The sequence below is a fragment of the Gracilinanus agilis genome, chromosome 3 (genome assembly GCF_016433145.1).
Source record: "Gracilinanus agilis isolate LMUSP501 chromosome 3, AgileGrace, whole genome shotgun sequence".
NCBI lineage: Eukaryota > Metazoa > Chordata > Mammalia > Didelphimorphia > Didelphidae > Gracilinanus > Gracilinanus agilis.
In genome coordinates, this window is record NC_058132.1 from 354,131,422 (window position 1) to 354,156,228 (window position 24,807).

Here is a 24,807-nt window from a genome sequence, read left to right on the forward strand (position 1 = left end):
TTCCTTCCTTCCTTCCTTCCTTCCTTTCTTCCTCCCTCCCTTCTCTCTCTCTCTCTTTCTCTGTCTCTGTCTCTCTCTCTTTCTCTGTCTCTCTCTGTCTCTCTCTCTCTGTCTCTCTCTCTCTCTCTGTCTCTGTCTCTCTCTGTCTCTCTCTGTCTCTCTCTGTCTCTCTCTGTCTCTCTCTGTCTCTCTGTCTCTCTGTCTCTCTCTCTCTCTCTCTCTCTCGCTCTCTCTCTCTCTGTCTCTCTCTCCTAAGAATCTGTTCCAAGGCAGAAGAGTGGAAATTTCTAGGGAATTGGGGTCAAGTGACTTGCCCAGGGTCACACAGCTAGGAAGTATCTAAACTCGGCTCTAGAGCTTCCTAACTCTCTATCCACCGAGTCACCTAGCTGCCTCTACTAATATTTTTTTCATTTGATCTGCCTAACAACCTTGGGAAGTAGGCGCTATTATTATCCTGATTTTATAATTGAGGAAACTGAGACAAAGAGAGGTTAAGGGACTTGTCAAAGTTTACATTGCTGGTAAGTATCTGAGTTTAGATTTGAACTCAATGCTTTTCTTATTCCAGGCCCAACAGTCCATCCACTGTGTACCTCGCTGCCAAAAAGAGTGGTCATTTTTAATATATCTTTTCCAAAGGGTGACCCTACATCTTCTTGTTTTCTTCTTTATCTAGACATAGGTGAACAAAACTCTTTTTGCTCTCCTAAATTTTTTCCTGAAAGTTAGCTTTATTCCCATAGTTCTTAGAGGCATACTTTGTATTTGTCTTTAGTCCCAAATCTGAGTTTGTAAGAAAACTTCTTGTACACATATTGATTTCTTTAGAGATCTTTCCTTTTTTTTCTTCCACTCTGGAATTCACAACAGGAAAGTTAGGATCATACCAGAAGTGCACCCCCCCCAATCCCTCTTCAACTGCATTTCCTTTTAGACAATATTGGTTCCAAGGCAGAAGAGCAGAAAGGGGTAGGCATTAAACTCTGCCTATCCCTTGCTCTTCTTTCTCAGAGCTGTTCCTAGGACAGAAAGTAAGGGTTTAAAAAAAATAAAGTGCATTAGATGAATTTATATTCACTCAGCCTCAAAGAAGAGTTCCAGAATGGAGGGAATTCATTCTCCCAGAGACTTCAGAGGTCTAGTTCAAAGGTGCTGTTCTACTATGAAAATAATTATGTATTTATTAGCTGTCATCATCAATGTGTTAGACTGTGTTATATTTTCATTTCCAAAAGATTGTTACTTGCCCGATAGCTGCTTATTTTTAGTCTTGCCTAATCTCCTGCCTCTGTAGAATTGCCAGCATCTTAGTTCTGATCTGTGCAACATATTACCTGGATTTGTGGTTTGGGGAAATACAGGAATTTAAAAAATTACAATATTGTATATCTATTATTACCTAGGTTATGAAAGCAATGGTCAAGATGAATGAGAAACATGAGGAAAAATGCAAACTTTATCCTTGGAGAGCAATAAGACAAACATTTTCTTTGTTTTGATTTTCTAAGATTTCGAGATTCATTGGAATTTGACACCGTCATCATCCATGCTATACAGACTGAGCATAAAATTTCTACTTACCGGCTCTTGAAACTCTCGACAAAGATCGGCAAAGCCAAACGTACTAGTCAAACAGAAAGAAGAATGAGCAAGTTTGATTGGAAAGAAAAAGAGATCCCTACAAAGAAAGAGAGCCAAAAAGATGCAGGTAACCTTAATGGAAACTCAGGTTGTTCATTTGTTTTCATTTGGATTTCAAACTTATTTCTTTATTTGGTAAACAATTCTTGGTTGTATCCACCAAATCTACTACAAGGTCAAGTTCTTGGTTCCTCCCTTCTACTCTAGCTGTTCAAAACAAGAGTGCTAGGAGCAAAAGGTCAGAGTGGCTAACCAGGTGGTATGACTGGAAACAAGAAACTGAACTCTTTTTTTTTTTAAGCCCTTACCTTCCATCTTGGAGTCAATACTGAGTATTGGCTCCAAGGCAGAAGAGTGGTAAGGGCTAGGCAATGGGGGTTAAGTGACTTGCCCAGGGTCACACAGCTGGGAAGTGTCTAAGGTCGGATTTGAACCTAGGACCTTCTGTCTCTAGGCCTGGCTCTCAATCCACTGAGCTACCCAGCTGCCCCCAGAAACTGAACTTTTAACAATTTTCAGTTCTAATTTTTTTTTCACCATTACTCCTTCCTACCGTGAACTATTTCCCAGAGCAAATTCCTAGAGAAAGTCTACTTTTATCAGATCCTAAGAAATAGTCTAGAGATCTAAAAATATTTGCTTGAATAATCTGTCTTTCATCTTCCAAATCAATATTCAATCAGGCAACAAACTCTTATTTATTTTTATTTTTAAATTTTCTTATTTATTTTCAACATTTTTTTTCCTTTTTAAGTTTTGAGTCCCAAATTCTCCTTCCCACTTACTGAAAAGGCAAGCAAAATGTGAGATCATGCAAAACATATTTCCAGGGGCAGCTAGATAGCACAGTGGATAGAGTGCCAGGCCTGAAGTTGGGAGGTTCAAATCAGACTTCAGACACTTCCTAGCTATGTGACTCTGGAAAAGTCACTTAACCCCAACTGTCTAGTCCTTACTATTCTTCTTCATTGGAATCAGTACTTTATATTCATTCTAAGACAGAAGGTATGGGTTGCAAAAATATACATATATTTCCATATTAGTCACATTTCTAAAAAAAAGCCAGAAAAATAAAGTGAGAAAATTATATTTCAATTTGCACTTAGAATTTATTAGTTCTCTCTCTGAAGGTGGATAGCTATTTTTCATCAAGAGTCCTTTGGAACTGTCTTGAATCATTGTCTAGATCAGAGTAGCCAAGACTTTCACAGTGGATCACCTTTACAACATTGCTGTCACTGTGCACTTTGCCTCTACTCATATAGATCTTCAGTAAATATTAATATATTATGTATAATCAACATTTTATCATTTTATTAATGAATTAAAATATAAATCTATCAAGTACTTACTATATGCCAGGCATTATGCTAAGCTCTGGGAATACAAAGAAAGGTAAAAATCACCCTCCCTGCCCTCAAAGAACTCCCTTTTGAATGGGGAAGATACCATGGAAATAACTGTACAGTGTAAATGGAGGGTAATCTCAGAAGGATTCTGCGAGAGTGAGGAGGAAAGGAGCTTCAGCAGAAGGGAGAATTTCAACTGTGTTGAAGGAAGTCGGGGAAGCCAGGAGTGGGAGGAGACATGGGGATGGGGAGATATAGAAGAACATGATGGTGTTGATGAGGAGCCACAGACGACCAGCTGCCGAATTCTAGAGTATGTGGACTGGAGTAATGTGCAGGAAGGCTGGAAATAAATATCTTTGGGAAGTCTTTAAACACCAAAAAAAGAGATTTTTTAAATATTGGATCCTGGAGAGAAAAGGGAGTCTTTGGAACTTTCTGAGTAGCGAAGTGAGACTTGCTCTTTCAGAAAGTTGTCCTTAATCTCAATGTTCCACCTGCTTCCAGGGCTTTGTTCCTTAAAAGTGAGGAGGGTCACAGTTAGGAGGACTTCATTTGCCTTCTATTCATAAGTCACCTACTTCCTACGACAATGTGTTAGATGGACAAGACATAGGCATTAAGTTGGCTAGAAACAGAATTGTGGCAATTTTCAGATGGCATTGCCAACCACTGGTCAGGCAGGGCACAGGGCACTCACTGCCAATCCTCTGCAGCCAGATTCCTTGAAAACAAATGACTAGAGCCTTCACATAAAGACTAATTTATAAAAAATAAATTATTATAAAATCCTTTATAATAAATAAAATAGTAAATAAATAAAAATAAATAAAACAGCAACTTGTCATTAACTGTGAAATGAAAGAATGTTGGATTTGACTTTTTTCCCCTTTGGCTAATAAGAATAGAATAATGTATGCCAGTGGTTCCTAAACTTTTTTGGCCTACCGCCCCCTTTCCAGAAAAAATATTACTTAGCCCCCTGGAAATTTTTTTTTTTTAGATTTTTTTTTAAACCCTTGTACTTTGGTGTATTGTCTCATAGGTGGAAGATTGGTAAGGGTGGGCAATGGGGGTCAAGTGACTTGCCCAGGGTCACCCAGCTGGGAAGTGGCTGAGGCCGGGTTTGAACCTAGGACCTCCTGTCTCTAGGCCTGACTCTCACTCCACTGAGCTACCCAGCTGCCCCCTGGAAATTAATTTTTAAAAATTTTAATAGCAATTAATAGGAAAGATAAATGCACCTGTGGCCATCACCACTCCCCTGGATCGCTGCAGCACCCACCAGGGGGCAGTGGTGCCCACTTTGGGAATCACTGATGTATGCTTTCTGGGTTCTTAGATTTAGAACTAGAAGGGACCCCACAGGTCCCCCCCTTCCTATGTGGATGAGAAAACTAAGACATATCAAGGTTCAATGAATTAATTGCCCAGTGTCACATTGTTAGCTAGTATATGAGGTAAGATTTGAAACTAGATCTTCCTGACTCCAAGCCCAGTGTCCTGTCCACTGCACCATGTTGCTTTTCTTCCAAACCCTCAAAACGGAGATTTTTTTTCTCCATTTCCTTAATAGATTTTCTGGAGGTGGCAGAACTCTATAGTGATATTTGGTTTAAGTATGAAAATGGGAAATGTGCCAGCATACAGAAGAGATTAATGCCCTACTCCATCATGAGTGGAGCATCGATCTCCACCAATAAGGAGAGAATCCCTTCTCAACAGGCTTTGGGAGTGGAGCTACAAGAGAAAAATGGAAGACATCTGGTCATGATCACATACTAATTTCACCATCAAGGAGAGTAGAGCCAACATAGTTGGACTTTAACATTTTTTTAGTCCAGTATGCACTCATAGGGGAAAACAAATATGGAGAAGTAGTTTGGTTAAACCCAGAGTATATCAAGAAGATCCTTTAAATAGAAAAGAGACGCATGCTGAAGGTAATGCAGTTGTAGGGATGTTTGTTAAGTGACTGATACACAAAGTATATGAAGGATGAAAGACTTATAAGGCATGAAAAAAAGGGTCAGACCATATTAATATCATAGAGAGGCCCCTGAGAGAACTTCATCAATACAACTATTGACCTCCATGCCTACCTACGCAAAATCTCTATGATTGTCATTTTTGTATGACTTGAGAACATCCTCAATAAGTAAGTTAGGAGGGAGCAAGCAGGTTTTCATCTTGAGTTCAAATCCAGCATCAGACACTTATTAGCTGTGTGACCCTAGATTAGTCAACTAACCATGTTTGCCTCAGTCTCTTCATCTGTAAAATGAGCTGGAGAAGAAAATGGCAAACTGCTCCAGTATCTCTGCCAAGAAGACCCCAAATGAGACCACAACGAGTTGGACATGACTGAAACAAGTGAATGACTTTAATCGATGTGTTATTATTAGAACAATTGAATTTCAAATGCTAGGTAGCTTCATCTTGTTCTGCTTTGAAAAGATTTTTTTTTTGTTTGTGTGTGTGTGTGTATTTTGAACAGCTCAAGTGATTTCTGCAGCAGACGACATTTTTATGGAAAAGGAGAGAAAAGGCAGACCCAGGACCCTAAGTGAAATCATGGTGGAAAACCAAATCAATAAATTGAAGAAAATCATTTTAAAAGCCGAAAGAGCTCAACATAAGATCTTACAGCGGAGAAAAGAATGGGAAGAACTGTGAGTCTTATTTCAGAAACTTTGTGATGCCTTGAAAGTGTGTCATAGAGAAAAGAAAGCCCCTATTTTTTTATTAATATGTTATAACTACTGAACCCAGCTGCAAGTCAGACTGCCTCTCTCATATCATGTGATTAAAAAAAAATTAAAGGGGGCAGCTAGGTGACTCAGTGGATTGAGAGCCAGGCTTAGAGATGGGAGGTCCTAGTTTCAAATATGACCTCAGACACTTACTAGCTGTGTGACCCTGGGCAAGTCACTTAATCCCCATTGCCTATCCCTTGCTGCTCTTCTGCCTTGGAACCAATACATAGTATTGATTCTAAGATAGAAGCTAAGGGTTTTTTAATTTTAGAATTGATGCTTATGGAAGAAGAGCGATAGGCAGTTAGGGTCAAGTGACTTGCCCAGGGTCACACAGCTGGGAAGTGTCTGAGGTCACATTTGAACCCAGGACCTCCCATCTCTAGGCCTGGCTCTCAATCCACTGAATCACCCCACTGCCTCAATAAGTACTTGTTGATTGATTGAGGCCTTCTTACATCCTGAGTCAGCTCCTTCTGCTCTTGTTAGTTTGGGTTTTTTGTTTGTTTGTTTGTTTTTTTAACATCAAGTTGAAGCCTGCCTTTCTTTAGCTTCAACAAATTCTCCCAGAGGGTCCCTTTGGCTTCAAGCAGAGCAAATTGAATCACTCTTCCATTTACTTTATTTCATTGATTTTTTTTTAACCCTTACTTTTGGTCTTAGTATCAGTTCTAAGACAGAAGAGTGACAAGGGCTAGACAACTGGGGATTGTTGTAAGGATAAAATGAGATAATATTATTAAAGCATTTAGCACAGAGATAGGCTTATTTTATTAAATGCCTGTTCCTTCTAAAGACAATCCCTGTCCTCACTGTAATGTGGGAGACAACATGCACACAAGCCATGTTCCGGTAGATAATGTATAAATATAAACAGGAGGTAACCTCAGTGGGAAGGTGTTAAAGTTAGGATTTAAGACCAGATCTTCTTAGTCCAAGCTCAGTGCTCTTTATATGGGGCCAGTTTTAGTTTTTCTTCTTTGACCTATTTTTCCTTTCCAACAGATACAAAAGTAAACCTGAGGATGATTATGAAGATCCCAAAGATGTGCAGGCCATTAAAGAAGCCCAGCAGAATATGGGCGACTTCAACCTCAAGACCAGCCCGGATTACAAGATCCCTGAACACATGCGCATAAATGCTGCCAAGAAGGAGGAGGAGATTGGAATTCTTGAAACTATGGTACATAGACAGAAATCTAGGGGGGGAGGGGTTAAGGAAGGAACCATTTGTAATGTTAAGATGTTACATATGCAGCTGCTTAAGGAGATTTACTCCTACAATAAGATGCATTTCTCTACAGCATTTTTAAGGAAAAAGAAATAGCTTTATTATTATTATGCAAAGTAGAATAGCTTTTAGCTTACAACAGAAAGCATAAATGAATATAACAAGACCAGCAATAATAGGAGAGAGATAGAAAAGAAAGATGCATCACAGAATGGGGGATACTCCAATACCTGAACATTCTTAGCTGGGAAATCCCTTTGTTCAGCATTTTGGGGTCCCATTCAGGAAACCAGGCAAAGCATCCTTTCCATGGGTGAGACTTCAAAGTCCACTTTCCAGAAGGGGTTTTTTATTGACCTCCAAACAAAAATGGCTTTTTACCAACTGTAGTTTGCATCACTGTTTCCAGGGTCCCAGCAACAGGGCTAAGATCCCGAACCCTAAGAAGTGGCCTGTGTAATTAGGATTTCTGTACCCTAAATCTACTATTCCCAGAACTCCACTCTCCTTCTTACTGTAAGAATAAAATTAATGTCCAATACTTTAAGTATTATATTTTAAAGTTTATTGTTTATTATCCAACAAAACAGAACCACATGGACTAAGTTTTTTCTACCTACTCAAAATTCTCCACTCCGCCAAAGCTACTGAGAAGAAGGAAAAGAGAGCTAGAAATGGAACTCCATGCACCAAGCAATTATTAGTTTTGTTCTCTTTCCCTTTTATCCACAAATTATTTTAATTTACAAGTTGATTATGTTTACAAGATCCACTGGGGAGACTAGTCTTCCAAAGGATCTCAGGGGGGATTGTGAAATTAGAATCTGTTACCCTAACAACTATGATTGCCAGCAAAACTACGGTCCCCAGCAAAAACTATGATTCCCAGAACCCCTTTCAGTTCCTGTCATTACGGGCTGACATAAACAGGATATAAATTGGGTGGAATTCTGTGTCTAGCTCTCTTTTCCTTCCTGTTGGTAGCTTTGATAAAGCAGGATTTTTGAGCAGGTAGAAAACTTAGTCACATGGTTCTATTTTGTCAGATAATAAAATTTATAAAAAATAATACTTAAAGTATTATACATTAATTTAAATTTTATATCACATTACATGCTGATGTAAGGAGGATATAAATTTTGTGTAGCCCCACCTCTCGCTCTCTTGCTCTGATCAATTTGGTGGAGGTGGCATGGGTGAGTGCCAGGAGAGTTTTGCTCATGTGGTTTTAATTTTGTTAAATAATTAGGTTTTGTTTTTACTTCTATTTCCCTTTTATTCCCTCTACTTCAAGTGATCATTAATAAACTTTATAAAATATAATTCTTGGAGTGTTGGATATTAATTTAAATCCCACAAGCCAGACAAAACATGTCTCCAAATTTCATCAATGGTCATGAAGACAACACATTTTGTGAGACAAGGGTTATCTTCCAACAGTCAGAGACCTTGGGAAGCTGCTGAGAACTCTGGCCAAAGTTCAAGTTACTCAAAGTTACTCTGCTGGTAAACGTGAAGCCTATGATATATACAATAGGGAAGATATACTAAAATTTTACTTTAACCTTTCACCATTGGTCTTAAAAGTGGATTCCAGTTTTCTATGAAATAAAACACTAATGGGAACATAGTGGTAGTAAGTCCTGTTGACTTACAGAGAGGTGAGAGAGAGAGAGAAAGAAAGAGAGAAGATAGACAGAGACAGAGACAGAAAGAGACAGAGAGAGAGATGAGAGCACAATGTGATAAAAACTCACAAAGACTTAGAAAGAGAAGGTGGTCAAGAGTGTCAAATGCTATAGACAGGTCCAGAAGATTGAGAAAAATCTGATAATTAAGAGATTCATTGAAAACTCAGAGATAGTGGTTTTCCTTGAGAGATGAGTTCAGAACTCAGATTGCAAATGTTTGAGATGGAAGTGAAAGAAGTAGAAGTGATATTGATAAATATAGACTCTTTTTTCTAGTAGTTTGGGTATGAAAGGAATAAGAAATGTAAAACCATAACTTGCAAGGCCATTGAGGCTCAAATGAGGGTTTTTTGAAGATGGGAGATAAATAGGTGGTGTGTAGGTAGATAGTAGAGTAACCGTTAGGTAGGGAGAGACTGAAGATGAGATGTGGGAGAGCTATGATTTTGGGGACAACCTTCTAGAAAACATGGGAGGGTAGAGGGTGGATGATACAAGCAGAGAGGTTGAATTTGGTGAGAAAGGAGAGACTGCAGTAAAGGAGGAGAGGAGGAATAAAAGCCAGGACACTCACATGTTCATGTCTTAATCCTTGTATGCCTCACTTTCCTCATCTGTAGAATGGGAATAATAACACCCACCTCCTAAGAGTTGCTTTAAGTATCAAATAAGATATTATTTATAAAATGTTTCACAAACATTAAAACACATATAAAAGGTAGCTATGATTATAATATCTGGAATAAGTCCAGAAGAGAAGAAAAGAAGCAAGATTAGTAGGGAATAGGGCCATTCAATGAAATAATTAACATGACTTAGTCAAGCTAATAATACCATTTGAGGATGAAGAGGGACCTTATCCACAGATAGGCAATACTCCACCATGTAACAGTTCTTGTCATTATGTTGACTTTTTCTTCTTGTTCTAGGCTCATGATAAGAAGTTTAAAATGAACAAGTGTATCATCTCTCTTCGAGACCAGAAAATTGCTGTTATTGAAGAGATCCAGTGCCTGGTACAAGAGCTGAAAACTATTCATCTCATTTTGCCTGAAGCAAAACACCTTCCTATTCCTGAGGTGCCCCAATTATACCCTGAGGAAGTTCCAGAAAGAAAATTTCAGTATGATGAAGAAATTCTTTTAGCGTTTAAGCTAGATGAAGAGAGAAAAGCTAAAGAGAAAGAAGAAGAAGAGAAAAAACAAGAAGGGGGTGACTTTTTTGGAGCCTTTGCTATATCAAAGGAGCCAACTCCTCACAAGGAGGGAGAATTGGGAAGGCGAGATTCCAAGGTAGCAAAAATTCCTTTGGTGATAGTTCCAGAGGTTCAAAAAACAGTGGATTTTCCAAAGGTGGAGCTAACCGAAGTGGAAATAGAGATCCTGAAGAGGGAAGAGATCAGGAATGTGTACATGCAGCAACATTTGATCGACAGGGTGAGGGCAAAGGGCAGTTACCAGTGAAGAGTTCTTCTCTAACTATTACTAGACCTGAGGAAGAAGGACTAGAATGATCTGGTTTTCTCCTTTGCTATTTTTATTTTATTCTCAGCCTAATCACCCCACTTACCTGGAGCGTAGGTAGCCAATTTCTTGGCTACTTCTCCACCTCATCATGTAAGAAGCAAGGTAGAGATCCTTCCAGTCTCCTCCAGAATATTTAGCTTTCATCAGCTTGGATTTCTAATCCTATGTTTTAAAACCAGAGAAGATAGTCACTTACCCCCCATTGCCTAGCCCTTACCACTCCTCTGCCTTGGAACCAAAACACAATATTGATCCTAACACAGAAGGTAAGGATCTTAAAAATAAAAAAAATAAATAAAACTGAGAAGATACTAATTGGGTTTCCCCCCCTCAAGATGGGCCAGTTTGATCATTAATCCAGGGAAAAAAGATGTTAATTGGATTCTTGGCCTAGTTTTCTTATACTTTAATATTATCTCTTCCTTTCCCTTCTTAGCTCTCTGAAATTTATTTTTCTAGTTGGACCCCTGAAGTTTTTCAGGAATAGGGTAAAAATTTGCCACTCTAAAGTCTTTTTTCATGCAAATGAAGGCAAAACAAGAAGAGAAAGTGGGGGATGGCTAGTAGAAAGGACAATCTGGACCACTTTTCAGGCCATCAGAACTCAAATGAAATGAAGTCTCTCCAAGGAACTCATCTGCCTTTATGTTCCACTTCTCTTTTCACAAGTAGAATTACTTTGTGGCTATATTTGAAATGTGTATTGAAATGGCATGTATTTTCTCTCCTTGAAAAACATCTATTGATATTTTGAGCTGGTAAGGAAAAACATCTTTCTATACTAGCTCATATTGCCAATCTGACTAAATCTAAGTCAACTCTGCTTAGTGTTCAAGATCCTCCAGAATCTGGTATCACCTTATCTCATCTACATTCTATGTAAGCTTGCATTATCATGAATAACTGTGTTCATGGTGATGTGTATTGTATGACAGGTGTTGTTTGGTTGGCTTAAATCATCATTGAAATGCTGTTGAGAATCTGTATGGATCATTTAGACTCAGTTTTTACAAAGCTAGCAGACCAGACAAAGAACATACCATTTTTAATCATTTTTATTCAAAGATATTTTATTTTCCCAATTACATATAATAATAATTTTAACATATTTTTCTGAAATTATAAAATTCAAATGACCTCCCTCCCTCCTTTTTTCCCCACTCCTGGAGAGGGTAAGCAATTTATTCTGGGTTATACATGTATTATCATGCAAAACAGACTTCCATATTGGTCATTGTTATAAGAGAATACTCAAATAAAACCAAAACCCCCAAATAAAACTGCAAATAAACTAATGTGAAGATAGCATGCTTTGATCTGCATTCAGACTCCATCAGTTCTTTCTTGCATTCCCCATCATAAGTCCTTCAGAATTGTCCCAGATCATTGTATTGCTGAGAGTAGCTAAGTCTTTCACAGTTAATCATCATACAATATTGCTGCTACTTGTGTACAATGAAGAACATACATTTTAAAAGCAAAACATTTAACCAGGTCTGAAATATTTAGCCAAGGAGAAGGGAAAATAGTTCCCACACACATAATCCCATCCCCAAATAAATAGTAGGTGAAACAATTGACTTTAAGATTTACGCTATTGGTGTGGAAGTCGGCATGGAAAATGTCTCTTGTATGGTCAGAGGAAAATGGTGGAAGAAGGAAAAACTCCTTATCGAGTATCTAAATCTACTCTGCTTGCATAGATCTGCCAATATCTGACTTTTTTTTCAAGGCATGAGATTTCATGGCACAATTCAAAGTAAAGAAAACTGGCTTATCCCATCTCCACTACTAACAACCTGTCTGATAGTGGGCAAGTAACTTTACTGCTTTTGGCCTCTGTTTCATCATATAGAAAATGTGGAGTGTGGACTAGATGGATTTGAACCCTAAATTTGTCATCCCCTTATCCTCTCTCAGATACCTTCAGCTTGTGTTCACTCTTCAGCAATCAAATTGTAGGGTTATTTCTCTCTTCTTGGATTAGTTCCCAACATGGTTACCCTTTCTTCTTCTCTGAAGTCTTTATTTTCCTCTTGAGGCAATCACTTGTATTTCAAATCTGAAGTTACAGGAATGTCTAAAAGACCTATTCCTGAGGCCCCAAACCTTAAAGGAAATATATTTCTCCCTCCAAGTCATGCCCTATTTCTTTCTTCCTCCTCAAAAAAAAACAAAAAAAAAAACTGGGGGAAAGCAGCTAGGTGGCTCCCTGGATTGAGAGTCAGACATAGAGATAGGAGGTCCTGGGTTCAATTTGACCTCAGACATTTCCTAGCTGTGTGATCCTGGGCAAGTCACTTGACCCTAATTCCCTAGCCCTTACCTCTCTTCTGCCTTGGAACAAATATACAGTATCGATTCCAAGATGGAAGGGAAGAGTTTTTTTTAAAGAATAGTTTGTATTACTTTGCATCTACTTCATATTTGCTTATTTTTGTACATTATTTTTACCCACACTTCCCCCAACCCCCATAGAATGTAAATTCCTTGATTGTAAAGAATTATTCTTCTTTTGTTCTTTGTGTGAGAGGTTTTGAGGTATGGAGTGAGGAAGATGAGAGCCCATTGAGGATGGCTCCTATATTTTCAATAATAGAGAGTAGAGAGAAACTGAGAAAAGAATAGACATTTTGGTATCATTTATGGAGAGAGTCTTGGAGCATCCAATCAGGGAGGAATAAAAGAATTGCCATTCATCAGTGAGGTCCCAGTTAAACTTAGAGAACATGAATCAGCACTTGAGTTGGTATGAAGAAAGATGGTGGGAATAACCCAAGGTTGGAATTTGATAAGGTTGATTTGGTGGTAAGGCAAGGGGACAATACATTCCAGGGAAGTGTGTGGTTGAATTCATTATCCATAGAGTCAAGACTGAAAGAAAAGAAGGAAGGCCAGAAAAGTGTTAATCAGCTGAGAGGTTAGGAAAGAATGGAAAGGCTAGAGTGTTAAGTGTTTATAAAGGTCCAGCTCCTGAGGATCAAAGGAGAGACTGAATGATAGGAGGCTGTAGTCAGAGAAAGTTTTTTCAGGTCTCTGGAAGTGATGGGCAGATGAAACAGGAATCTTATAAGGAAGAGAGTTTGCTGAATGCTGAGAGTGGCAATAATGATCTAGGGTTATGTTTATTCCTTTTCCTCTAGTGCTTTAGGGAGCATGAAGGAAAAAACCACTTAGTATTGGACAAGTAGATAAGAGATGACAAGTTTTCTGAAACATAAGAAGACAGAATGTGAAGCAACGAGACCTAGGTTAAAGGGGCCATTTGTTAACAATAGATTGAAGATTCCAGAGGTCTTACTGGAATGAGAGGGCAGAGAAGGATGTGGATCATGGAAGGGTAGGGCTGAGAGACAGAGGGATAAGAGTAGGAAAAGATAGGATGGCCAGAGGATTTTTACCTCAGCAGATGGTAAATCAGGAACAAAGGCTTTTTTGATAACTTTCAATAAAGAGAAGAGGAGTTGGGAATTTTTCTGCCATACAATGGGGAACATTGACTGAACATGGAGAAAATATGGTCCCTATCTGCCACTTGCCTCCCAGAGGTCCTAGATTTCTTATAGCTCTAAGATCCAGGTGGCTAGAAAAAGATGAGATGGTGATTAGGTCTCTGGGGACTTGGTTGAACCTTTGCCATACAGCTATTCTGGAACTTTATCCCAAGAGAGCTTGGGATGGGGCACATCTATGGCCACCCTAGAAGTGGCACAGTGGTCAGTCACAGCAGCACATATATGTGTGTAAACATATGTGTATATATACATGTATATACATGGAGAGAGAGAACTATATAGATAAGGCTATATTTATATCTATCTATATTCCAATTCAGTATTGTCTTTGGCAAATCATCTTTCTTCCCATTTCTTAAGTCAGAAATTTGCTAATGACTAAGCACTTTCCGGGCTCTTTTGGTCTCCTTGTTTTGATAATTAATTTACATTAGTTCCTGATGAAATTACTATCATTGCTATTAATGTCAGTTCTGTAGTCCATTTTCTGTTTTCCCTTTCTTACCTATATCTTGGTGAATTGGCTCACAGATATTTTAAATTGTTTTAATTTGAATGAGATTTTGTTTATTACTTCCTTCTGGTTTTTGTTATTGCTACTTGAAACAAAGGCTTTGGATAAGGGGATACGACTTTTTAGATACTATTGTATCATTACTGATTCTCATAGGTTTTCTAAGTAAACCATTAGGTCATATATATAGATAGGGATAATATAATTTTGTCTTTGCTGATGATTATGCCCTTACTTTCATATTCTCATTTTATGGCTATTGCTAGCATTTCTAGGACTGTGTCGAATTATCAAGAGGAAAGAAAGTATATTTGCTTTATTCCTGCATTTCCTCGAAAAGTCTCTAGTCTTTATATCAAGTGGTTTTTGAGACATGATTTTGGTTTTAGATATGCTTTAATCATATTTAAAATGGCTTTTGTATGCATGGTACAGTGGATAGTGCACAAAATCTGGAACCAGAGGGTCTGAGTTTGAATCTCAACTCTTCCACTTACTATACAAATCCGTTGACTACTCTGGTCATCTGTAAAATGATACAGTTAGGCTCCATGACTGCTAAGGTCTCTTTTTGTAATAAATATATAATTCTACGGTTCTATGCTTTTTTGCATTTTGTAGCATAAATGAGTTCTGTACCTATAAAAAAGTCTTCTCTGTATTCATTACTATAATCATGTAGTTTTCATCAATTGTTTTTTATTCAATTAACTTTGTCAGTATTTTTGGCCCATAAGTGCATCCCTAGTATAAATTCACCAGGGTCAGAGTGACTCTTTTTTAAGAATCTGTATTAAGAGTCTTTTTGCTAGAATTTTATTTAAATGTTTAGCATAATAAAACAATAAAGGCTTTAGCAAAAAGAACAAAACCAACAGGCATAATTTACATTCCCATTCAATTCATCAGCATTTAGGAAAAAAGTTTGCTTTTTCTCTTTAACTTTAAAATCTTTTTTTTCCTCCTATTTTAAAAATCTCTTTTCCATTCCAGATCAAAGAACTCATCCTTACATTTGATGCAGAATTTCGTCTCCTGAGACACCAGAAACTTAAATTAGATATTCAGATGAAGTTAGCTGACCTGCATCATGTCACATTATTTCAAGAAATGCTTCTCCTCAAGAACTTTGAAAAACAAGAGAACATACTTCAAGAACGTGCCAATTCATTGGACAGAGAGGAACAGGACATGAAAGTATGTATACTTGAATTTAATTTGGTAATACTATATTGAAATACCAGATCAACTAAGAACAGAATAATTTAAATATTTTGATTCTTTCTTCTCCTGCCTTCCCCCTTCTTTCCTTTACTCCTCTATCCACTCTTCCTGTTGTTTTTTCTCCCATCTTCCTCTGCTTTTCTTTATCTTTCTCCTTAACTATTTACTACATTCTGGCTGTTTTAGAGAGATAAATATTCTAATCACAGACCAAACGCCTATCAAATACCCCAACTCTATTACTTTATCATAAATATAGAAATCCAGTGATAAAACCATTTAATTAAGGTACAAAAATGTAAACAACAAGGAAGTGAATCAAGGAGTCAAAATATTCTCTGCACCCCAACACAATTCTCTTGCATCTCCAGGGGATTTATATAATGCTCTTTCATTCATTCTAACTCCTCAACATTACAGGAGTGCATAGTTATGTGATGGTTTTCCTGGTACATTGCTCTATATGATATGATCTGTGATGTATAAAATGGTATGTTTATTAGAGTAGTTCTTTTTTCAAAACCTTAATATCTTTGAAGGGAGTACTGAGGAAGTTAAGGGGAAGAAAAGAGGATGTGTGTGTGTAATAGATTGTTCTGAGAGTTTGAAAAAGGGAAAGAGAAAGGAGGATAAAAGGAAGATAACTATGTAAAGAGGAAAAGGTAGAACTTGCTATTTCTTATTGGGATGTATGAAGAGAAGATATGCAAAAACAGAGAAAGAGGTGTGGGGAATAAGTACTGTTGAGTCTTACTTGAAATGCACAGGTGAGTATTGAATATGCACACTCAGAAAAAGTTAGTTATAGAAGTGTAACAAGCCATCAGGAAAACAAGCATGGATAGGGAGGGGAGAGGCATAGGGAAGAGAATAATATCAGGAAAGGAATTGTCACAAGCAAAACAAACTTCCTGATATGCAAAGGAGGAGAGGGAAGGGAAAGAGAAGAGAGGAGAGGAAAGGATGACCATCAATTGAAGAATGGCTGAACCAACAGCAGTATATTATAGTAGGATATTATTGGCCTGTAAGAAATAGTGAGAGAGACAATTTCTGAGAATTCCCGGGAGTATGAACAATGGCAGATAGAGGTGAGTGGTATGAGAACGATTTATTCAAAGACAACAGCATTGTAAAGAAAAACAACTATGAAAGATTTAAGAGTTCTCATGAATGCAACGAATGACCAACAATGCCAAGGACTTGTGATGAAGCTTATCACACTTCTCACTGAGTGAAGGACTCATGGTGCTGAGACACTCTTATTTTGTGAACATTACTACTATGCCAATTATTTTTGCTTGACTATACTTATTTGTTTCAAGTGCCTTTCCCCCCTTTCTTCCATTATTTACATTTTTTTTGGATTGGGGAGGAGAGAAAGTAATGGAGTAGGGAAAAGAGAGGTTAGCAATTGTGAAACCAAAAAAAGTCAAGTTGACAAACATTTATCGAAGGTTTACAATGTTTGAGGCCCTGTGCAAAACACTGAGGAAACAAAAGAAGAGAGGCACCTACAGTTCCAGGCCTCAAGGACCTTACAATCTAAAAGGAGTCAGGAGAGAACCATTAAAATATTGTTTTAAGATAAAATTTTTATTTTTTCCAGATTCCATGTCAATATAATTTTTAACATTTATTTTTGAAGATTTTGCAAGCCACATTCTCTCCCTCTGTCCCACTTGTCTCCCTACCCTAAGAAGTCATGTAATGGGATGTAGGTTGTGCATATATTATCATATGATACACATTTCCATGTTTGTCATGCTATGAAATAAGACATGTATTACTTGCAGCAGAAAAAAAAATTTATGAAGGAAATAAAATGAAGAATGGTATGTTTCAATCTGCATTTGGACTCTTGTCTGTTCCTACTATGGCAGTGGATATCCTTTTTCATCATGAGTCCCTTGGAGTTGTCCTAGATCCTTTTTCCTTGTTGATAATAGTTAAGTTATTCACAACTGATCATCACATATTATTGCTGTTACTGTGTACAACATTCTCCTGCTTCTGCTCACTCCACTTTGCTTCATTTCATCAAAGTCTTTCCATGTTTTTTTTTTGTGTGTGAACATCATGATTGTCATTTTTTGACACTTTAGTGTTTCATTACATTCATATATCACAACTCACTTAACCATTCCTCTTTAGTTTCTAGTTCCTAAGAGCAGCTATAAATATTTTTGCACACTTTGCCACTATCTTGAATTTCTTTGGGATACAGACCTAGTAATGGTATTGCTGGGTCAAAGCATATGCACAATTTTAGGACCTTTTGGGCATGGTTCCAGATTGCTCTCCAGTATCAGTTCATAGTTCAACCAACAGTGTATTAGTGTCCCAATTTTTCTACATCTCCTCTAGAATTTATCATTTTCTTTTTTTGTCATGTTAGCTAGTCTGGTGGGTGAGAGAAATAGTACCTCAGAATTGTTTTAATTTGAGTTTCCCTAATAAATAGTGATTTGGAGCATTTTTTCATATGACTAATGATAGTTTTAATTTCTTCATCTAAGAATTGCATGTTCATATCCTTTGACCATTTATCAGTTGAGGAATATTTTGTATTCTTATAAATTTGACTCAGTTCTCAATAGATTTGAGAAATGAAGTCTTTGTCAGATATACTTGCTATAAAGATTTCCCCCCAATTTGTTGTTTGCCTTTTAATCTTGATTGCATTGATTTTGTTTGTGCAAATCCTTTTTAATTTCATGTAGACAAAGTATTTTATATCTCATTAATGTTCTTTATGTCTTGCTTGGACATCAATTCTTCTCTTATCCATAGGTCTTAGAGGTAAACTGTTTTGTGCTTCCCTAATTTGTTTATGGCATCACCCTTTATATCTAAATCATATATCCATTTTTTTTACTTTACCTTGGTATATGGCATAAGGTATTGGTCTATGCCTAATTTCTGCCATACTGTTTTCCAGTTTTCCCAGTAGTTTTTGTCCTTTAATGAGTTTTTTCCAACAGATTGGATCTTTCAGATGATTAAAGACTAGGTTACTATAGTATCTTTTACCATTCTGTGTTGAGTGCCTAATCTATTCCATTGGTCCTCCACTCTGTTTCTTAGCCAGTACCAGATTGTTTTGATGGTCACATTGAAACATTTTTTAAAATGCATAGAAAGGAACAGAAGGAAGTATGAAAGAAAACTCTGACAAGCAGAATAGTTTTGAAAGTAACATGGATTTCTTGATATACATAAAAAAAAGGCAGGCGTTATAAAATGGAGATTTACTGTTTCATATACAAACCTTTTTGTGTACTGATATATATATATGTATATATATATAAATATTCCTTTTTTGCTGTTTAAGTTCAAGTTAAAAAATTAATTAAAAAAAAGTAAGGGCACATATATAAACATAATATATAGCACATGTAGATAATCTGATACAAATATGATACAAAATTGTGATCCATGGCCCTTCCGTGGTGTTCCTTTGAGGAATTAACTGGCCACGTATTTCAACAATACAACTATTTCCCAAAACATTTATGAAACTCATGTAATTTTTATAATCCTTTTTTTCTGTCTTAGAATCAATAATAATTATTGGTTCCAAGGCAGAAGAGCAGTAAGGGCTAGACAACTGGGGTTAAGTAACTTGCCCAGAATCATGAAGCTAGGAAGTATCTCAGGTCAGATTTGAACCCCAAACCTCCTGTCTGCAGGCCTGGCTTTTTATCCACTGAGTTGAGCCACCTAGCTGCCTCTGAAATTCTTCTTTTAAATAAGTCCTCAGAACCAGTTTATGAGTCACATAGGAAAATCAGTCTCTGGCTTATTTTCACACTTTGTCAATGAACTTTGCATCCCAAACTCTATAGTCAATATGTAGCACTTTGATGGGTCACAATCTCATAAAAGAAACATAAACCCCTTAAAGTATTTAGGGAAGTATATTATTTCCCTGAGAGGCTACATAATATATATGTGAATGTATATACATACACACGTATAACACATACATTTACATATATATTATGTACATACACATATATGCAAACACACACACATATATTAGCTGTGTGACCCAAAGTAAATTGCTTAATATCTTAGTGTTCCTGGAAACCCTAAGATCATCAGCTGCAGCTTTTCACTGGTGACAGAATTCCTATCCTAGGAGTTTCCGATGCTGGTGAAGAACCAAAACCAAATACCCAACCAACCAATAAATGAATATATAGATGAATGAATGAATGAACAAATGAATAAATGAATAAATAGAAAATAAATAAAATTCTCACTGAAATTTATAATGTACATTTGTTCCAAGTAACAATCGCCAATATCCTATTGGCCTTAGAAGATGAAAATTCTCTTATTTTGTGTTTTTTTTTATTTTTGTCGTTACTGTTTAGTGGAGAATAAGTGAGAATCTTTCAGAGATGGAAGAAAGAAAATCTGAAATTACCAGGCTTCAGGATCAAGAAAAGGCACTTTATGCTGGCTTCCAGGCAACTCTAGGAGAAAATAATAAATTTGCAAATTTTCTCATGAAAGTGTTGAAAAAGAATATTAAGCGTGTAAAGAAAAAGGAAGTGGAAGGAGAGGAAGGTTTGTATCAATCTTTTTTGTGGGATCTTTAAAATCCAACATAGAAAGAGCAGCCTTTAAAAAATATTCCCTTTTCCATTGGTATTTTTAGTTTAGTTTAGGGTGTTTTTTTTAATCATAGTGATTTCTGAATATCCCTTTCCACTTTCATGTCCAGTGAGCCATTCCTTTTTACAAAGAATAAAAAGGAAAGAAAAGTACAAAATAGTTCAGGAAAACTAACCAATGCATCAACTTATTCTATAATATATGTGATATTTCACATTCATAGCCATTCTCCCAACTGTGCAAAGAAGGGGACATGTAGTTACTTTTATTTAATTCTTCTTTGGTGACATTACAATAATCCGGCATTCAGGGTTGTTTTCTTTTTCTATTTACATTATGTATTATTTTCCTGGTTCTGCTTATGTCGCTGTATCCACTCTTGTTCTCTGTCCTGTGCTTCTCTGATTTTCTTCATGTTCATTTCTTACCATACAGTAAGGTATGTGGATAGACCTGTGACCTGGAGTCAAGAACACCTGGGTTAAAATCTAACCTCAGACACTTAGTAGCTGTATGACCCTGGGCAAGTCACTTAACCCTGTTTGCTTCAAGTTTCTCATCTGTAAAATGATATAGAGAAGGAAATGGCAAACTACTCCAGTATCTTTGCCAAGAAAACCCCAAATGGGGTCATCACCAAGAATCAAACGTGGCTGAATAACAACATCACATCTCATTAATTTTATAGATAATGATTTTTCTTTAGTCATTCTAGTTGTTGTTGATCTATTTCCATTCTCTGATGCCCTAAAAAATGCTGCTATGAATATTGTGGCATATGGCAGAATCTTTCTTTCTGTCATTGGTATCCTTGGGATATATGCCCAATAGTAGGATCTCTAGGTCAGTGCATATGAACACTTTAGTCCTTTCTCTCTTTTTAAGCATTATTCCAAATTGCTTTCCAGAATAATTGGTCTAATTCATAGTTCTGCCAACGACTTAGAGTAAATGACTGTCTTTTTATATTTGAATGCAAAAAAAAAGCATAAATTCAATAGGAGATGCTCCTTTTTCTTGATCACACATGTTTATGCAGACTAACAGGGCAGAAAGTGTATTAGATCTGAAGATAAAAGATCTGGGCTGAAACCCAGGACTGGTCACTTATTTTGTGAGTGATCTTGATTAAGATACTTGTCTGATCTTTGACAAAGTCATTGTGAAGATACAATGATGGGGGCAAGTAGATGGCTCAGTGGATGGAGAGATGGACATTAGAGATGGGAGGTCCTGAGTTCAAATGTAGTCTTAGACACTTCCTAGCTTTGTAATACCTAACCTCAGTTGACTAACCCTAACCACTCTTCTGTCTTGGAACCGATACTTACTATTTATTCTAAGGCAGAAGGTAAGGGTTTAAAAAAAAGCTCATATTTCCATATTTAGTCATATTTCTTGAAAAAGCAAGAAAAATAAAGTGAGGAAATTTTATTTCAATTTGCTTTTCTGCCTTGGAATCAATACTTGGTATTAGTATTGATTCCAAGATATGGTAAGGGTTTTTTAAAAAAAGATACAATGATGAATGAATAGAAAGAGCAATATACATATAAGCTTTAACAATACGAATAATCCCATTGTAAGAGGCAAAGGGAATTTAAATAGCTTTGTGATAATTCTGAGGGGTATGTGCTATTTTTATCCAAATTTTACCAATGAGAAGCTGACTTTGACAGTACCACATAGCTGATAAAATCTGAGGTGGAATTTGAATTCATATCTTCCTCATTTCTAAGGCCACTCGATTCTTGTTGTTGTTCTTCAGTCATTTCAGTTATGTTTGATTCTTAGTGACCTCTATGTGGGGTTTTCCTGGCAGAGATACTGGAGTGGTTCATTATTTCTTTCTTCAGCTCATTTTACACATGAGGAAACTGAGGCACACAGGGCTAAGTGACTTGCCTAGATCGGTTGCACAACTAGTAAGTGTCCCGAGGCAAGATTTGAACTCTCAAAGATGAGTCTTCTTAATTCCAGACTCCCCCCAAACTCCATCCACTGTGCCACCTAGTGGTTACAAGAAGCTGCGATACTGTGGTACTGAGGTCCAAATGGCTTGAATTCCATCAGTGGTGGGTCATAAACTTTTCTTTCCAAGGCAGAGACAGAATCAGAAACATAGTTATGGAACAATTCAGTTTTATTTTATTCTACATCTGATTCTTGTCATTGTCTCCTTGGGATTTTGATCTTGACCTACATCTGATCCCTTCTTTGGGTTTTTTGATTCTGAATAGACACTGTTCTTCTTCTTTACCCTCTAATTTTTTAAAAACCTTTACTTTCTTTCCATGGAATCAATACTAAGTATTGGTTCCAAGGCAGAAGAGAGGTAAGGGCTGGACATTGGGGGTTAAGTGACTTGTCCAGGGTCACACAGCTAGGAAGTGTTTGAGGTCAAATTTAAGCCCAGGATCTCTCATCTCTAGGCATTGCTCTCGATCTACTGAACCAACCCAACTGTTTCTACCCTCCTTAATTTTGATTCTCTACTTGGACCCTGAAAATCACTCGAGGCAGAATGGAGCCATGGGACTACAGTGCTAGGTTTGGAATAAGGAACACCTGGGTTCCAACGGTTTCTGCAAGTTGCTTGTTATGTGATGCTGAGCAAACCACTTAGCCTTTTTTAACTTCAGAGTCCTTATCTATAAAATGAACATAATCAGAACGCTCACCCCAGAGTTTTGAGGATCAAATGAAATAATGGCTTCAAAAGGCTACCATTCTATTGGTTGACACACATCCATTCCTAAGATGGCTAAAACAATTCACTTATTTTTGAGTCGATGCTTTGAATTCGTCCATGGCTCTTGGCTGCCGGCTAGTGGCTATTTTCCAGAGTAACTTCACTTGCTAGTTTACTGTCCTTTAAGGTTTGGAGCAGAAACCATGAATACTGCTAGCGGGAAGGGTTAGAATCTCTTATAATCAGCCCAGTTCACTGATCTTGGTAGTAACATCTTTTAAAATAGCGTTTGCAGAGAGTATCCTGGCTTTTATGCCCAGAACAGATTGGTACATGGAAAAGCTGAGGACTCACAAATCTGATAGAGAATTAGCCAATAAATGCTTATCTCTTATGGAAAACCTTTGAAATTGCAACTGGTTTTTATAGGAGACACAAAGGGAATAACAAAGACTTTCAGCCAATCCAAACATATTTCCTGGCACATGTAGGGAGGTGTCCAGGTGTCATTACCTCTAGCGAACAATCCAGATGTTTTCTAGGAGGACAAAGCAAAGGACCTATAATCAGGAAGAACTGAGCTCTTATTGTACCTCAGATGCTTACTGCCTTGGGGATGCTGGGCAAATCACCTAACCTCTCCCTGCCTCAGTTTCCTCCTCTGTAAAATTGAAATTTTCAATAGTTGTGAGGATAAAATGAGACAATATTTGTAAAAGTATGTTGCAGGGGCAGCTGGGTAGCTCAGGGGAGTGAGAGTCAGGCCTAGAGACAGGAGGTCCTAGGTTCAAATCCGGCCTCAGACACTTCCCAGCTGTGTGACCCTGGGCAAGTCACTTGACCCCCATTGCCTACCCTTACCAATCTTCCACCTATACGTCAATACACAGAAGTTAAGGGTTTAAAAAATTAAAAAAAAAAAAAAAAAAAAAGTATGTTGCAAACCTTCAAATTATTGTTATAATTATTATCAATAAAATATCAAGACTTGGCATCTTGAACACACTTAAATGTGATGGACTGATTTGATTGATTGATTGAATCAACTCTAATCTTATATAAGCCAGACCAGTGAATGAGGGTACTAGTTTCACCCTCATTAATTTGGTGGACACAAAAGGGATGAATAAATAAAAATATATTTCTTATTTCTTTTCTTTTCTATTTCTGAAAAAAAAATTTTTCATTGAATAGATCAGCTTTTAAAAATCTACTTTGTAGCTTGGATATATACTTGCTTTTAACAAGGGTATGTTTCTCTGTCAGATGAAGATGAGAGTAGCAAAGAAGAGAGTGATGATGAGTCCAGCTTGGAGAGCGGGGAGGATGAATCAGAATCGGAGGATGAAGCTTTTGATGAAACCATGGGTTTAGCAAGTAAGTGAGATAATCTTGCACTGCCTTGATTCTCTGTGGCATACCAGTTGACATCACTGAATGAAAAAATTTGCCGTCTGAACATATAATTCCACAGTGAGCTTTAAAGAACAACAGTTGTGTATCTATCCCTGTCAATAACTAATGGGGAACTCTCCTTAGGCAGGAAGCTATTGAATGTCAGCAAAAACACTTCCAGAAGAGTCTTAAAGATTATTATTCATTGTGAAGCAATTTTTAAAAATTATCAGTAACATTACTATTTATACATGTTCAAAATTTACATTTTCCCACAATGCCTACATTCTTGAGCACCCATTTTGATTTCCTATATTGTCAGTATTTTAGGTTACTTTAATTTGCACTCATTTCTCAGAAATCCTTATTAATTATACTGTTTTGTTTTTTTTTTTGTGAAACCAGCCCTGAGGAGAGAATAGCAATTTTCTTATGTGCTTAGTGGATGAATAGTCTTAGTAAGAAAAAAAGTAATCTTGTGTGCACTAAGATTTAGTGTTTCAAGATGTTTCAGACAGGGCATTCCAAAAGTTTTAGTGTAGTTTTAAAGCTATGAAAGCTAAGCTATTAAAGCTTAAGGCTTTAATATTAAAGCTCACTCAGGCTTTTGGGACATTGTGTATAAATTTCTAAAAAATTAATTT

The 24,807-nt window shown here is 37.0% G+C and overlaps 1 protein-coding gene across 1 annotated transcript in view; it reads left to right on the forward strand.

The window, feature by feature from the left end:
* Positions 1-24,807, forward strand: part of CFAP44 (cilia and flagella associated protein 44) — a 137,035-nt gene that overhangs the window by 84,240 nt on the left and 27,988 nt on the right. The window contains exons 21-27 of the mRNA XM_044666775.1: positions 1,512-1,711; positions 5,491-5,665; positions 6,755-6,932; positions 9,601-10,107; positions 15,220-15,423; positions 19,833-20,028; positions 24,035-24,145. Of these exons, the coding sequence (XP_044522710.1) occupies positions 1,512-1,711; positions 5,491-5,665; positions 6,755-6,932; positions 9,601-10,107; positions 15,220-15,423; positions 19,833-20,028; positions 24,035-24,145 (1,571 nt within the window). The remainder of the gene's footprint in view (positions 1-1,511; positions 1,712-5,490; positions 5,666-6,754; positions 6,933-9,600; positions 10,108-15,219; positions 15,424-19,832; positions 20,029-24,034; positions 24,146-24,807) is intronic.